Raw genomic sequence first — 16,999 nt, 5'->3', positions numbered from 1 at the left:
GCCGGCTGGCCACGTGGTCAGCTGGAACGAGTTCAAGACGGCGTTCAAGGCGCATCACATTCCCGAAGGTCTCCTGGAGCGTAAGCTCAACGAGTTTCTGGCCCTCACCCAAGGAACTCGGGATGTGCTGCATTACGCCCAAGCTTTCAATGACCTATGCCGTTATGCTGGTTATCATGCGGACACAGACGAGAAGAAGCGGGACAGATTCCGCCGAGGACTGAGCTTGGAGCTCAGGGAAAGGCTGAACCCCATCAGGGTGGACACCTACAACGAGTTGGTCAACCTGGCCATCTCTCAGGAGGACTGCATGCAAGCTCTCAAGGCCGACCAGAAGAGGAAGGCCTCTGTGGCATTTCCGAGTCCGCCGACTCGAAGGTTCCGGATGATTCCTCCACAAGCCCCTGGCCGACCCCAGCAGTCAGGGAAATGGATCGCCCGACCCCCGCCGGCAACAACGCCTCGTTTTCCAGGCTTCCAGCCGCAAGTGCCCCGGCCGACCCTACCAACGCCCCTTCGCCCGACCGCCAGCAATCGTTGTTTTACCTGCGGCAATGAAGGACATTTTGCAAAGGACTGCCCCAGGAACAAGAACCAGCAGCAAGGTCAGAACCCCGTGGCAGCCAGAGGAAGAAGGCCCAAGGTACAAGTCCGACAAGGCCGACTCAACTACACCAGCTTGACCGAACTTCCCGAAGGTGCGCCAGTAATGACGGGTACTTTCCTTGTTTTAAATCAAGCTGTTGTTGTGTTGTTTGATTCGGGAGCCTCTCATAGCTTTATCAGGGATAAGGCAAGGGAAAGATGTGGGCTAAGTGTCGGTCACACTAAGGAATCCTATGTGATCGCCACTCCTGGAGGAAGGATAACGTCGGATCAGGTCGTTATTTTTGTGCCTCTCCAACTAGGCCCCACCCTCTTGAAGGAAAACCTTATCATCCTTGACCTAGAAGGCATAGATGTCATCCTTGGTATGGATTGGATGGCCCGACATCATGTTGTTCTAGATACATCAGCCCGATCTCTTTACATCAGCTCGCCCTCTCATGGCAGTTCTACCCTATCCTTGACCCATCCTGAGTCTTCGACTCCTTGTGCTTACCCTCTCTTGGGAGCCCGTCTAGAAGACCTCTCTGTTGTCTGTGAGTACCCTGATGTGTTTCCAAAAGATTTGCCGGGTATGCCACCTGATAGAGAAGTGGAGTTTTCCATAGAGTTGATTCCTGGCACAGCCCCGATATCTAAGAGACCCTATCGGATGCCACCCGCTGAGTTAGCCGTGTTGAAGACCCAGTTGCATGATCTGTTGGAAAAAGGTTTCATTCGACCCAGTACATCATCTTGGGGTTGCCCCGCCCTGTTCGTGAAGAAGAAAGATGGCAGTCTACGTATGTGTGTGGATTACCGACCCCTCAATGCGGTAACAGTCAAGAACAAGTACCCACTGCCACGTATTGATGTCTTGTTCGATCAGTTAGCCGGAGCAAAAGTGTTCTCTAAGATCGATCTTCGTTCTGGTTATCACCAAATAAAGATTCGACCTTGCGACATACCCAAGACAGCCTTCTCTACCAGATATGGACTGTACGAGTACCTAGTCATGTCCTTTGGACTCACCAATGCACCCGCCTATTTCATGTACCTTATGAACTCGGTGTTTATGCCCGAGCTGGACAAGTTTGTCGTGGTGTTCATTGATGATATCCTAGTGTACTCGAAGGACGAGGAAGAGCATGCCGACCATCTTCATATAGTTCTCCAACGGCTGAGAGATCACCAGCTTTATGCAAAGTTCTCCAAGTGTGAGTTTTGGTTAGATAGTGTCAAGTTTCTGGGACACACTATCTCCAAGGACGGTATCGCCGTGGATCCCAGCAAGGTACAAGAAGTCATGGAATGGAAGTCTCCTACCTCAGTACACCAGATCAGGAGTTTCCTTGGACTTGCAGGTTACTATCGGCGTTTCATACCGGATTTCTCCAAGATAGCTAAGCCGATGACCGAGTTGCTGAAGAAAGAGGTCAAGTTTGTGTGGGACACCAAGTGTGAAGAAGCTTTCAAGACCCTGAAGCACTTGCTGACCACCGTCCCAGTTTTGGCTCAACCCGACCCCTCTAGGCCGTATGACGTATACTGTGACGCCTCTGGCACTGAACTCGGATGTGTTCTCATGCAAGACAGCCGAGTCATTGCCTATGCCTCACGTGCGTTACGACCTCATGAGCTAAGCTACCCGACACATGACCTTGAGTTGGCAGCAGTGATACATGCCTTGAAGATATGGAGGCACTACCTAATGGGAGCTCACTGCAACATCTACACCGACCACAAGAGCCTCAAGTACATCTTCACTCAAGCCGACCTCAACATGCGTCAGAGAAGATGGTTGGAGTTGATAAAGGATTATAAGTTGGAAGTGCACTATCATCCTGGCAAGGCCAATGTAGTAGCCGATGCCCTCAGCCGCAAACCCCATTGCAACTGCTTGCTGTCGACAGCCTTCACCAAAACCCTGTGTGACGAGATGGGAAAACTAAGTTTGGAAATTGTTCCTCATGGAACCCTTGGTCACATCATCCTTGACTCAGTTTTGGAGGACCGAATTCGGTCAGCACAAGTTAAGGATGAAGGAATAAAACGGATCATCAGTAGGATCTCAGTAAAGGATGAAGGATATAAGCAATTCCGTCAGGACAAAACGGGAGGTGTGTATTATGGAAAACCGACTAGTAGTGCCCGCCGACCCCGAGTTAAGGAAGCAAATCCTAGATGAAGCTCATCTCTCCAAGTTCTCGATCCATCCTGGCAGCAATAAGATGTACCATGATCTTCGTCAAACCTTTTGGTGGAGTGGAATGAAACCCGAGATAGCTCGTTATGTTTCAGAATGTGACACCTGTCAACGTGTCAAGGCCAGTCACTTGAAGGTAGCAAGAACCCTGCAGCCGCTACCTATTCCCTCTTGGAAATGGGAAGACCTCAGCATGGATTTCATAGTTGGATTACCCCTTACAACTCAATGGTATGATTCCATCTGGGTTATAGTGGACCGTCTGACCAAGACGGCACATTTCCTTCCTGTTCGCACCACCTACACAGTCAAGCAATATGCAGAGTTGTACCTCGACCGTATAGTTTCCCTACATGGTGTACCCAAGACCATCGTCTCTGATCGAGGAGTTCAGTTTGTAGCACGCTTTTGGGAGCAGCTACAAACATCTATGGGCACCAAGCTCATCCGAAGCTCAACGTATCATTCTCAAACCGATGGCCAAACCGAGAGAGTCAACCAGATTCTTGAAGATATGCTAAGAGCCTGTGTTATCCACTACGATAAAAGCTGGGACAAGTGTCTGCCCTTAGCAGAATTCTCCTACAATAACAGCTATCAGGCCAGTTTGAAGATGGCAACGTTTGAGGCCCTGTACGGCCGGAGATGCAGGACACCCTTGAACTGGTCCCAACCAGGGGAAAGACAGGTATATGGCCCTGACTTAGTGGCAGAAGCCGAAGAGCAAGTGACAGAGTGGGTTCCCGCACCCCCTTTTTCCCCAATAGCAGCGGAAGTCCTCTCCACCCCTTTCTGCAGAACCTCGTCTCCCGCGCCCATCATCACGCCACCAGATCCCGGCCCCAGAGCCCGATGTCGCCCGTCTTTTCCGTCCCTTTCAGCCACAGTTGCGCTGCCCGGTCGCCGCTACACGACGATTCCTCCACCGCCAACCCCGACCGCGGCCGCGACAGTTCCTTTCCCCGCTTTGTCAGACGCCGCCCGACAATCTATTGTTCCGCGCTCTCTCCCGCGCCCGCGTCCGCCTGTCTTCTCACCTGTGCGCCCTCGATTCTAGCGCCGTTAAACCGGTCGCTTCTATCACCTCTTCCGCACGACGACGCCGGCTTTCCGCCAAATCCCAACCACCAGTCTACCCGCTCCTACGCCGCCCTGACGGCAGAACGCAATGATCGCTGGCGTCACCCCCGGAGTTCTGCAGCACCGCCCTGTTTGCTCAATCGCCGCCACGGCAGAGCACTCCATTGCTTCTCCCCGGCCTTCGCGCCGCTCCCCTTCTCTCTCTCCGCGCCGTTTCCGTTCCTCTGCTCCAGCAGCTATAAAAGGAATACCCCCGTCGCCGGAGTTCCCTCCGCCTCTGTTGCCTTCAGCTTCCTCTAGCTCCCTGCTCAAGCTCCTAGCGCCACCCACCCAGTTCTTGAGAAGTTCTTCTCCCAGTTCCCTCTCAGTTCCTCCAAGTCACCCAGCAGCTTGCTCCTCCGTGCTGCGAAAAAGCTCTCTTGTGATCCGCAAGAAGCAGCGCCGCCGCCGGAGCATCGCCAGTTTTAGCCCTTGCTCGAAGCTTTAGTCCCTCCGCCCAAGTCTGCTCCTTCCCGACCCCACATTTTCCTTTCAGGAAGAAGGTGAGTTGCCGACCCCAGTCCGCCTCGCCCGACCCCTCCTATCCGCCCGATCCCAGTTCCATCTCGCCCGACCCTGTCTGTTCTGCCGACCCTTATCCGCCTCGCCCGAGGGCTTGGCTGTGATCTTTTCTTCAACTCGAGGGTGTATGTGTAAAACTTGGGAACCCTTCAGCGCTTGCATCTAAGGACCCCTAGTTATCACATCCTCTAGTTCAAGGATCAGACCACTAGTTCCTTCCTACCCTTACCTTTTGTTTATCATCAGCTCTCGAACCACCATAACCTCCTGCTCTGTGTCGCAAGTTTCTGGGCTCAGGCGAACCAGTGTTGCTGTTGAACTAACCGTCTAAGCTAACCCTTGCATTGCATTCATGTAGAGCTGCACCTCGCCGACGGTTTCTACGAGCTTCACCCGGCGCCAGAAGAAGAAGCTGTAGCCGAGCTCCTGCCCTCCGAAGCCGAAGTTGCCCCCGAAGTCAAGCAGTTCCCATCCTCCTTGCTTGAAGGCAAGACCCGGTTGCATGAAAGTCCTATGTGTTTTACCAGACTTGCGCATGCCTTCTGTATCATGCTTGTGCATTTACGTATAGGAGTTGTGTGAAACCCTAGATGCATGACTCAGTGACCCATGATCTGAGCACTAGCTGTTGGACCGAGTAGCTGCATTGCTTAACCAGGAAAAACGGTAAAAGCCGAGTGATTTCCTGTCACTCGCGAGTTATAGGAGTTGCATTTTTACTCTCCTGTTATAACTATAAGGACGATGGACGGGGCAGGGTTTTGGGTAACTCTTTGGTGGTCGGATGGTCGCCCCGTCTGTTTATGAAATTTGCTAAGGCCCGACAGTGGTGGTGTTTGTGATCAAGTGTTTGAAAGTACTAGCCTCATACTTAGTATGGGATGAGGAAGCCTAGTACCGGATTGAACCTAGACGTGAGCGGTCGCCCCATTGTTCTTGGAACGGAGTTTCCCCTGCTGGTTGTCGCATGTGGTGGCAAGCGTGGTCACAGGACGACAGAGGCCGAGTCTGTGAAACCTTGCACCAAAGGAAATGGGCCCGACACGGGTTAGGGGATTGATGGGGAAGGCCGACACAGGAAGCGACCTCCGGGTGCGCAGATGTCGTGAGGCTAGGTTCACCATGCATGGTTAAAGAACTCGAATCGATTCGTCTGCCTCTCACAGTTTGAGATTGCTTGATCGCTATATCACCCTGAGTAAATGAGGAATCTGATGATGGCAATGTTTGTTGTTATATCTTCACATCTTGTTTGGCTCTATGATTGCTTAGAATAGGCCGCACAACCTAGACTGGTAAATGAACATAGAACCTGAGCTAAAAACTGAAATAGGGTTACTTAGTGCTTTTGGCAAACAAACCCCTCAGCCAAGAAGCCTTGAATGTCTAGAAGGAGGAGTAGCCCTTACTCCTATCGGTTAAGTCTTGTTGAGCTTAGTAGCTCAGCCTTGTTGTGGCTTCTATTTTCAGGTGAAGTTGCTGCGTCCGACCCCTCTCTGGTTGGTGCTTGGCCGCCCCAGCTCCCGCCAGGCTGGACGGTCGAGTGGGACCCCTCCTCGGACGGCGAGGAGAGGACTCAATGATGTTCTGGCTGGCCTCGCCCAGGACATCCGACCCCGACGAAGTCTTCCGCTAGTATTTTCTCTGTTGTTCTTTTGAATTTTGTAAAACTCTGATGTTGGACTTTATGGTTGAACTAAAATGGGTAAAACTTGTTTAACTCAGTGGACTTGTTGTATTCTCTGTAACCACTCACCTTCGTGTGGGTTTGCTAAACTCGATCCTGTTCAAGTGGTTAAATCGGATAAAATCCGACGGCACTTCGTGTTAGCTCGGTTTAGGCAGGAGTGTCGCATGTTAGGCGGCTTAACCTTGCTTAATCAAGCTAATCCGAGGTGGTTCCGCCACAAAATTCTAATCCTAATCCAGTTATTTGTTGGTTTTTATTAAAACGCCCTGTTCGCTTCAGCTTATTCAGCCGGCTTATCAGCCACCAAATAGTATTTTCCTCTCACAACAAATCAGCCGTTTCAGCTTTTCAGCCGGCTTATAAGCTGAAGCGAACATGCCCTAAATTTCGTTTGGAGCATATAGACGAGGGATTTTTTTAAAATCATCCAATTCAAAATTAAAGATTTGTACCTTGTACTTATGTCCTCGTGTTGCTTTGTGCCATTGTGATTGTTGAGAGAGGGGTGATCTGATATTGGCATCTTTCGCAACATGTCCGGGACAAATCTCTTGATCAAGAGTAACTGCTGTATCCTCTCCTACCCTTTGCTCCACTAGAAAAAATAATTTCGATTAAAAGCCGTACCTGTTTAGCACTTCCCCGTCTTCTCCAAACTGCTTACCCGCGCCCCTCCGCATCTCGCGAGCCCGCCTCGCCGGACCCTCGTCTCCGGCGACCTCCCCGGCGGCGGACAGCGCTTAATGGGGCTGTAGGGACTGCGTGGAAGCTGTATTCCCCGAGATCTCTCATCCCCCTACTCCTGCGGCGGCCATGGCGAACTACCTCGCGCAGTTCCAGACCATCAAGTCCTCCTGCGACCGCATCGTCATCGCCGGTACCTTCCCTCTCGCGTCCCCTCTGTATTCTAGCCCCCTCAGATCCGGACTGTGCCAGTTGCGCGCTGCCGCGACCTCACGAGTCGCGGCGGGGCGCGATCTGGGCAGCTCGGAACCGCGCGATCGGGCGGCGACTCGAGCTGGATTGAGGTTTTGCGTCTGCTGTTGCTGTATGGTTTAGTAGGAATCGTGGTCGCGGTTGTGTTTAGCTTGCTGCTGGTTGCATCTGACTGTCTAGTGAGGTTTAGAGTGCTTAACCTTGAGAAGAGATCTCAAATCTTCCGTAATCTCCCATAACCTTAATTCTCATAGACTCCAGTTCATGACTCGGAATATTGCTATGAGCCAACTCATATAACTTCATCCAAACAATGCTGTTGTTCCTGCTGGTAGGTAGGAGCATGCATAAGGAATGCTGTTGCTCCTAAATTGGCATCATGTCTTGGAATACTGCTGGGAACCAACTCATGCAAATCCATCCGAGCAATGCTGTTGTTCCTGCTCCTACTCAAGTAAATTCATTGATGGGGCATAGGTCCTATGGTAGGTAGGAGCAAGCACAAGCCACCCTTGCAACCTGGACATACCTGTGTAGTGACGGATGGGCAAATACCCCGTAGGTGTAACCGTTTGTAGGATCACAATTGAAGTAGCTTACATCACTTCAATTATTTGTTGTGCATCTAATGAAAAGCGATTTCAAGTTTATATATGCATATAGATTCCTTCTCATATGGCGGACTACCTTTTCTAACAGTTGAGGATGTAAGCGACTTGTGGCTCAATGTCAAGGAAAGTTTTGAGCAGAGAGTGCCAGTGAAAAAGGCCTGTCTCAACAACAAGGCGAGGAATCCTGTTTTTGTTGATAATCTACCAGCTGAGTTTATACAAACAACTGATTCAAGGTTGCGGAGTCGATTTCCACAAGAACAATACTTGTTCTGGTTCCGGGAACCATATGCTACTGTTGTTCTTGTCACTTGTGAGGTACTTCCCAATGGAACATTTTCCCCTCAATATTGCATGCTGCTCGTTTCGATTCTTCTTTTAAGCAGCAATACTTATCAAGACCATGTGGATGACCTTTACGATTTCTTCATTATAAAAATGTGCAGGATCTTGATGAATTCAAGACCATTCTTAAGCCTCGCCTCAAATTAATTGTGCAAAATGATGAACGTGAATGGTTTATTGTGTTTGTGTCCAAGGCCCATCCTAGCAATGATCAAGCAACTAAGATGGCAAAGAAAGTCTATGCTAGGCTTGAGGCTGATTTCAATACCAAAAAGAGAGAAAGGTATTATTAACACTTCTCCATGGTAGTTCTGGTAACATTTGTACGGAGAATGCACATGTTTTCTGTTATCCAGTTGTTTCAAATCGACCTTTTATTTGCTGTTATATTGCATTTAAGTTGTTTTTATGAGGACGTTTCCACTTTTCAACCCCCTAGGATTAGTGGGTTAAACTTTATCCATATTACAAACAATATTGAGTTGTTGACAGTGTAAAAATGCTTGTTTATGATGTAGATGCTGCAAATTTGATCTCCATGGACCCGATGCAGAATTCTGGGATGATTTTGACTCTAAAATGGTGGACTGCATCAGAAACACATTAGATAGGCGGGTACAATTTTATGAAGAGGAAATCCGGAGGTTAAGTGAGCAACGGTTTACTCCGATATGGAACTTCTGCAACTTCTTCATTCTGAAGGTAAACCAATGCAGCCATGGTGATGTTTGCCAAGTGTTACCACGTTTTTCAGTCGCTCTGGGTTCTACCGTTTTGCTCTTGGTCAGTGTGGCTTTGTTTATACTTGAATTGCTTGTATGTTCAGGAAAGCTTGGCGTTCATGTTTGAGATGAGTAATCTCCATGAAGATTCACTCCGTGAATATGATGAGCTTGAACTATGCTACTCAGAATCAGGTTTATCTCTAATTTTATCTGACAATAACCCTGCATTCTGTTTTGAGTTTTATAATTGGTTCTATTTGCATCACAGTTCACAAAAGACTTAGTTGGTTTAAAACAACTGCCAGGGTTTGAGTATAAAATTATTTCAAGAGTGATGAAAATTGAAGTTAGCATGACATGCATTCTTACCTGCAGCATAGAGTCCTCATTTATAGTCCATAGTTGAGACTTGGGAAAATTTTATGTTAACAATAGAGAATATTGAGTATAACTTCTGATCATCGAAGTAGATGACATTAACACCTAATATGCTCACAAATTGTTGGTACTGCTTGCAACTACCTATGTATCTATCTGTGAAATTTTCCGTGTTCTTTCTGGAGATATGTCACTGATTATTTATTTTTTGTTCATTACTTCTCTGACCTCAAAACTGTTATGGAACTATATGTATGGAATGATACTTTAGAATTTCTAATGCAATATCAATTTTATATTGATTGGCATTTTCATTTCTCTTATTTCTCCCATGAATGCAGTGACCTCTCCAGGGAAACATCGAGAATTTGGAGGATTAGATACTGGTGATGATCAGGCTGCACTGCTAAATCCAGGATTCAAAGCACTAACCCAAATTGTTCAGGATGATGTATTCAGAGAATTTGAGTTTAGACAGTACATATTTGCTTGCCAGGCTAAGGTTTGTAAATAGTGGATTATTCAGTCGCTGTGCTTTGCAATCTAGATATAGTGTCAAACATCTTATAACCGTGTGTTTACAAGCATTCTTTTGGTTTTGTTGCTAGTTTGTATTGAAATGGTTTCTGTGTAAGCATCTCAGCGTATCGTGTTTCTTTTTTTTTTACTTTTTGTTACAAGTGGGCAAAATCTTTACTATCAGGGGTTGAGTACGAAAGAACTGATGTATTTTTTTTTCCAAATGGTCCAGTACAAGCTTGTCAAATTTTCATGTCAAATCCTTGTCAAAGAGTGTCATTGTGCTCAGATGTATCATGCTATTTAGAAGTACCCTTTCATGCTAGAGTCACTTTTGCTTTATTTTTCTTGTTAGTAATTGTCAGGCCAACTGAAGAAAATCACATATCACCTTTATAATTTATTTTGATTTCACCTTTTTATGCAGCTATTGTTTAAATTGTCTCGTCCAATTGAGGTTGCTGCCAGAGGACATGCTTTTGTTGTTGGCTTTTCCAAGACACTTGCCTTGCATGAAGTATGTAACTGTGGTTTACTGTTTTCCTCATCTACTATTGCCATTGTGAAGTGCTTGTTTATTTAACCCTGATTATGCTTTCCCTTTCCCCTTCAGAACTCTCTTCCATTTTGCTTCCGTGAAGTATGGGTGATAACTGCATGTTTGGGTTTGATAAAGTCTACAACTTCGCATTATGATGGTGGAGCTGTTTCTGTGGACTCAGAGAAAGAATTCTATCGTCTTCAGGGTGACCTTTATTCTCTCTGCCGTATTAAGGCAAGCTGTTGTACTTCTGTTATTCGACTATTGATTCGTCTGGCATATTGTTATTCTGTCTCGAGTTTTGAGTGTTCTGCTTTCATGTCTGTAATTAAGGACCTCTAAATTTTTTTAAGTATTGTTTGATAGTTCGTTTTTTGGGCTTTATGTTCATTTTAGGCATGTAGGCTTTAATGAACAATTGTAAAGACTCCTGTACTTAATACAGCTTATGCTTTGCCAGCTTTGATGTACATGTAGCAGTTTATTAGCTTGTTTGTACGATGGTGTTCAAGTGTGTCATAAAGTTCTTTTTTCTTACCTTTTTGATTTTGTTTCCCAAATCTGTTTACGACATACAGAACTGTCTGCTTATCTATCACTCTTCAATTTTGCATTCAAAACATATAGAACCCAACTGTTATTAGATTTTTTGTACAATGGAATTCTAGTGTGCCATCGAGTTCTTCTTGCTTACTTTTTAGATCATGTCGCCCTAATTTATTTACAACATGCAAAACTTTCTGCTCATATGTCACTCTTCATGGATATCACAGTTTATGAGGCTTGCTTACTTGATTGGCTATGGGGTTGAGATAGAAAAGAGTCCAGTCAACAGGTATAAGATCAATACCTCTATTTTATTTACCTAATCCACCTTTCCATTGGACAGTTAAATTAGATTCCAATCCTCTCCTTTTTAAGTCTTAGTAGAGCTTGCAGCATTTTAGTTATTCAATACAATCTTGCATTCAAACTGTCATTTTTTAAATGTTCACAGTGCATCTTTAAGCATGCTACCTTGGCCAAAGCCAGCTACATGGCCTTCAATTCCACCTGACTCATCAGCAGAAGTAATGGAAAAGGAGAAGGTAATTATTTGTCAGCTTTGCTTTTCTTTGGCTTCTAATTATGTTTCATGTTGCACGAATAGTCATATGTGCATCCTGTTCTGTCTAGTTGCCCCATATCCTTCCCAACTGATAACATCAGCATGTTGGAAGTAGGTCACTAAACTTTGTTTTCCTCTCTGTATACAAAATATTCCCATGTGACTGCTATTCCATGTTAGTCATTGCCTCATTGGTACCATTCCAGCTTGTTTAGCATGTAAGACCTGGACCGCTTATATTTGTCAGTGAAAGTGTGTATTTTCACGCACATGGAAACTCTGTTACATCACGGCTCACAAATGAAAGAAAATATAACTGTATGTTTGATGGAAAGAAGGAAAAAAGAATCTGGATATCTGGGATACTGGTAACAGTGATGAGCATCCAACAGTAAATGACAAAGCTATTGCTGAAATTTCCTATATCAAATAAATTATGGGGTGCTGTAGATTGTATAATTTTAAGAGGTGCAAATACTGGAATTTGATAATGCAAAGGCGTATACTGGCTCATATTTCCGATTAATTTTTTGAATCTATTTTTTACTATCCTCCGTGTACCTAATTATAAAATACATATCGTGAACTGTATCTTAAAGTTGTGGTACCTTTTCCTTATTAGATGGTTCTTCAAGCAAAATCAAGAGAAAAGCTCTTCAACATTCACAGGAAACCTCTGCCATTAGAACCTTCTTTACTTCTACGTGAGGCTAATAGGCGCAGAGCTTTTCTTTCTGTTGGAAATCTGTCTGAGTTATATGACTCAGCTGATGGGTAAGAGCTATTGTTTCACCCCTTTTGCTGTGCATCTATCTTCCACAGTAAAAGACATTGGATTGTGATTATTATTTACTTATACACTTTTGCATATTTTGTCCGGGCAGTTCAGGTTTAGATGCAAATTCAAAACTTTCTCCCAACAGATCTGCTTCTAACTTCATGGCAAGAACAATGTCAGGTCCAGCAACGTCGGAAACTTCTCTGCCAGTTGATCGACCCATGAGGTTGTCGGAAATTCATGTTGCTGCTGAACATGCTCTGAAACAGACGATATCAGATCCTGATTTTATGACATCACTTTCATCAGTAGAAGAATTTGAGGTAGTGTATTCATTCTCATCATGATAGATTCAGACACCCATTATATGTTAAAAAGGTTCACTGTGATGCTTCCCTCTTCCTGAACTAATAGATTTAGAGGTAATGATTCAGTAATTTTTTTCGGTGTTACAGAAAAGATATATGGAGCTTACCAAAGGTGCAGCTGACAATTATCACCGCTCTTGGTGGAAAAGACATGGAGTTGTGCTTGATGGAGAGATTGCAGCTCTGTTCTTTAAACATGGAAATTATGACCTGGCTGTGAAATCCTATGAGAAAGTTTGTGCTATCTATTCTGCAGAAGGCTGGGAAGAGCTGTTGGCAGATGTTCTTCCTGATCTTGCAGAATGCCAGAAGATTCTTAATGATGAAGCTGGTTATTTGGCATCCTGTGTAAAGTTACTTTCTGTGGACAGCACCTTGTTTTCATCTAAAGAGAGGCAAGCTTTTCAGTCAGAAGTCGTTCGACTTGCTCACAGTGAAATGAAGCATCTTGTGCCACTTGATGTCTCATCACTAATTACATTTGCTGGAAATGCTGGTCCACCTCTAGAATTATGTGATGGAGATCCTGGTACACTATCTGTAGCAGTTTGGAGTGGCTTCCCAGATGACATCACACTGGAGTCTCTCAGTTTAAGATTGTCGGCTTCATCGAGTGCAGATGAAGGTATCAAGGTATTACCATCTTACTGATTGCTACCTTATTTCCTTTGTGGTATACGACTTATCCATGTTATGGGTATACAGTTTCCAAGTTTGTTTCGTTCTTGCATGATGGCTTTCAGAAATCAAACTATTACTGCCTAAAATATAAGTTCATTTAAAATTGTTGTTGTTGACCATGATATATCTAAAAGAGATCATAAAGACTGACAACATAAGGTTGATGTTACATAAAACAGACTTGTGGAATACGTGAATCCTTTTTCTTGAAATAATGCATTTTCATATATATTGTTAGTCAAAAAGTGTGATATTGGAAACCATGTTGATGTTCTAATGAACTTGTATTGGGGATTGAACAGAGTACTATAAAGTACATGCAAACTCTAGTCCATAAACTATTCTTCATTCACCTAACAGGTTAGTGTTGGCATGTCATGCAGGCAATAAAGAGTTCAGATTCTCATGTTCTCAAACCAGGTAGAAATACCATCTCTTTTGACATTCCTCCTCAAAAGCCTGGTTACTATGTATTGGGTGCTCTTACTGGACACATTGGCAAGCTGTCATTCAGGTCACATGGATTTTCTCAAGATGGTCCAGTGGAAACTGATGAGTTCATGAGCTTTGAGAAGCCAACAAGACCTGTTTTGAAGGTAATTGCACTAAAATGAGCTGAAGTATTTTATAAAATCGCAGTCCCTGTGATTCATGTCATTAAACTGCCACTAAGAGATACTAGCTGTCTTTTTAAAACAAAAGCAGGGCACCTAATACATAGTTTTCTTGTAATGTCATTGGACGTATTTAGTTATACTGTTTGTAATACAGCCTTGTTCTACCTTTGACTCTCCATTGCAGGTGAGAAAACCAAGGGCTTTAGTTGATATTACTCCTGCTGTGTCCTCTGCATTGCTCATGAATGAGCTCCAATGGATTGGATTAATCGTCAAGCCAATAGATTATTCTTTAAAAGGTGGCATATTGCATATAGATGCTGGTGCTGAACTGAAAATAGAGGAGTCTCAGATGATTGAAATTGAAAATTACAGAGGTGATATGGAGCATGCTAGTTCTGCTAATAGCTCTGCTGAAGCCGGAAGGGTTGAAAAGATCCCAATTGAAAATGGGAAGATAAAACTTCCAGATTGGGCTAGTGATGTGACTACTCTTGTTTGGTTTCCTGTTCGTGCTATTGATGATACTATTGCCAGAGGAGAATCCCCAGGTTTGTACATAACAAGTGATAAATTCATAAAGATTGTTATGATGTCAGTTGACCTTTCTTTCTGTCTACTTTTTTCCAGCATCTCCTCAGAAGCAGAGCATAGTTGATGGGATGAGAATGATTGCTCTCAAGCTTGAATTTGGAGTTTTCCATAATCAAGTATTTGAAAGGTGCTCTTCTCTTCTTAATTCTAATACATTGCCTTTTACATATGGCAAGTTAATAAGTTTAACCATTGTGATTTCAGGACCATTGCAGTACATTTCACTAACCCATTCCATGTAAGCACACGTGTCATAGACAAGTGCAATGATGGAACCCTACTTCTACAGGTACAGCTTTCTCCGGTCTAGCACATGTGACGTGTATGTGAGTCTTTGTGTACATGTAAAAGTGTGCATTCTTCGATGGGCTTGGCATTGTTGTGGGTCTTTATACGGCATTAATTTTCATGAAACATCTTCGAATTGCCTAGGCTTTGTGGTTCCCATGGTTCTTTGGTGCTGATCTGGTATTGTGGCAACTATAATTTTGATGACATGCATCTACAGGAAGCCATGAGCGATTATTTGCATGTACACCTACATGTTAGTTTAAAACATGTAAGAAGTCGTCATTTTAGGCCCTTAAAAAGTGTATTTTAACATCAACTTGGCTTGCGACTTGCATAGACATCAGGGACACATTCTTCTTCAGAGTATATCTTGAGCTTTCAAATTCATTAGAGCAATAGCCAGAAATTTCTTGCTCAATAACTTGATCAAAACTACCACCTTTGTTCCGTTGCAAAAAAGATATATTAGTGTCAAGATATTGTGCATTTTTGAAAAAAATCTTGAAGCATGATATTGCAATAATGTCTTTCTGTGTTAGCATCCTAAGTTGGTTTATTAGACATGTAAATTCTATTGTCTGTTGATGACCTTGTTGCAAAAGGCACCATAATATGTTTTCATATTCTGTTAGCAGCAGAAATCTTGGCGATGATAAATAATGTATATTCTTGCAAGTTCAAGTGTTAATTGTCAATATTTGTGTGAGTTTCTTGATCTGAGTCTTTTGATGCCTTTTTAGGTGATACTGCGTTCTGAAGTGAAGGCCACTCTACATGTAAAGGATGTACAGTTAGATCTTCAATCTGGATTTGAGCACTTGGGCAAGGGAGATGGCCGACCAGCGTCAAGTTTATTCCCTCTGGTTATTGCTCCTTCTTCCAGGGCTGGAATTCTATTCATAATACGGTTAAGTGGCACAAAAGGTAAGTGTATTTTAAACTTGCAGGAAAGATGAAGTCCCTTAGGAGAACAATTTTCTGTGTACTGACTTTTGGACTACATGTTTTTCAGTTCTGGATGAGGGTGAAAATGTAGACAGCATGCTGAATATCAAGTATGGAATATCTGGTGACAGAACAACTGGAGCACATTCTCCAGTTCCTGTCCAACCTGGTGATTCTGAAGAGCTCCTGTTTAAGATTGCTCTCAGACTGAAGCGACCTGTCCTGGATCCATGTCTAGCAGTTGGATTCCTTCCATTTTCTACCGATTGCCTCAGGGTTGGGCAGTTAGTTAATATGAGATGGAGAGTTGAAAGGCTGAAAAACCCGGAGGATGCATCCATATCTGGCGTAAGTCTGCAGAACATTCTTCACTCAACTTTGCACTTCTGTTGTACTACCTGTCCTATAATGTCAATTATCCTGTCGCAGCGTGCCATAGTGTTATGCAGTTGATAAGTAAGCTTTAAGGATAAAAATCATATACACAATTTTCTTTACAACTAAACTTGGACTTTGTGTGGTAGGACGAAATACTTTATCAGGTTGACGCAAACCCGCAGAACTGGATGGTGGCCGGGAGGAAATGTGGTCATGTATCCTTGTCAAACGAGCAAGGTATGAACCATGATACCAGATGTTTCAATCCATGCTCAGCACTCTGTTGCACAGAGAATGCCGACTTTCAATTAAAATGTCTAAATAAGAACGCCATTCCTCACACCGCACTCTTGTTCACAGGATCGAGGATGGAAATAACGGTGACATGCATCCCGCTGGTGTCCGGGTACGTCCACCCACCGCAGCTGGGCCTGCCGGAGGTGGGCGAGGTGAACATCAGCTGCAACCCGGCAGGACCCCACCTGGTGTGCGTCCTCCCTCCGGCCCTCAGCACCTCCTACTGTATACCGGCGGCGTGACTACCATATATATATTTTTTTGAAAGACTTCCATATTTCGCTTACATGAGCTGTAGAGTCCGTTTCGGAATGGGCGAGATGCCCTTTGTGCAGACGTTTCTCTGGAACGATTTTCTTGTGCCGTGATCACACGTACGATTGTACATTATTCACTGATTAGTCGAACTGGGTTCTCCTGATACTGAGAAATTCGTGAGTGATTTATTCTGCAGATTGTGTGGCTACGGATAGATAATTGTTCCTATTGGCACCTTTGAACCTTTTTTAGAAAGGAGCTCCATTAGACAGGTGCACGAGACAAATCACCGGTGACTAAAAACTCAGGTTATGAAGACACTGAACTAGCAGCAAATACAGAAGGGAGCTAACCTTACATTAGATACTCCCTCTCCCTCCGTTCCAAATTACTACTCGTTGGGTATATAGTTTTTGATAGGCAAAATAGCCATAACCTTACATTATATACTCCATCCGTTCCAAATTACTACTCGTTGGGTATATAGTTTTTGATAGGCAAAATAGC

At 44.4% G+C, this 16,999-nt stretch overlaps 1 protein-coding gene across 1 annotated transcript; it reads left to right on the top strand.

Moving 5' to 3' along the window:
• The first annotated feature begins 6,737 nt into the window (after window positions 1-6,737).
• Window positions 6,738-16,687, top strand: LOC101772825 (trafficking protein particle complex II-specific subunit 130 homolog). The gene is made up of 21 exons (XM_004964839.4): window positions 6,738-6,999; window positions 7,758-7,987; window positions 8,116-8,297; window positions 8,533-8,716; window positions 8,841-8,931; window positions 9,459-9,619; window positions 10,064-10,153; window positions 10,250-10,411; window positions 10,951-11,012; window positions 11,175-11,265; window positions 11,908-12,059; window positions 12,170-12,386; window positions 12,519-13,064; window positions 13,496-13,708; window positions 13,914-14,280; window positions 14,360-14,450; window positions 14,528-14,612; window positions 15,355-15,538; window positions 15,627-15,907; window positions 16,084-16,174; window positions 16,298-16,687. The coding sequence occupies exons 1-21, from the start codon at window positions 6,936-6,938 to the stop codon at window positions 16,474-16,476; spliced, it is 3,723 nt and encodes a 1,240-aa protein (XP_004964896.1). The 5' UTR covers window positions 6,738-6,935; the 3' UTR covers window positions 16,477-16,687.
• The last annotated feature ends 312 nt before the right edge of the window (window positions 16,688-16,999 follow it).

This window comes from Setaria italica, chromosome IV (assembly GCF_000263155.2).
Source record: "Setaria italica strain Yugu1 chromosome IV, Setaria_italica_v2.0, whole genome shotgun sequence".
Classification (NCBI taxonomy): domain Eukaryota; kingdom Viridiplantae; phylum Streptophyta; class Magnoliopsida; order Poales; family Poaceae; genus Setaria; species Setaria italica.
Note: the sequence above shows the minus strand (reverse complement) of the source record. Positions and strands in the feature narration are given on the sequence as shown.

Excerpts from the sequence above, each read along its gene's own strand:
- LOC101772825 (XM_004964839.4), top strand. The coding sequence starts at position 6,936 with ATGGCGAACTACCTCGCGCAGTTCCAGACCATCAAGTCCTCCTGCGAC. Across the intron at positions 7,988-8,115 it reads TTGTTCTTGTCACTTGTGAG|GATCTTGATGAATTCAAGAC; the intron begins GTACTTCCCAAT and ends AAAAATGTGCAG. Across the intron at positions 14,281-14,359 it reads TGCCAGAGGAGAATCCCCAG|CATCTCCTCAGAAGCAGAGC; the intron begins GTTTGTACATAA and ends ACTTTTTTCCAG.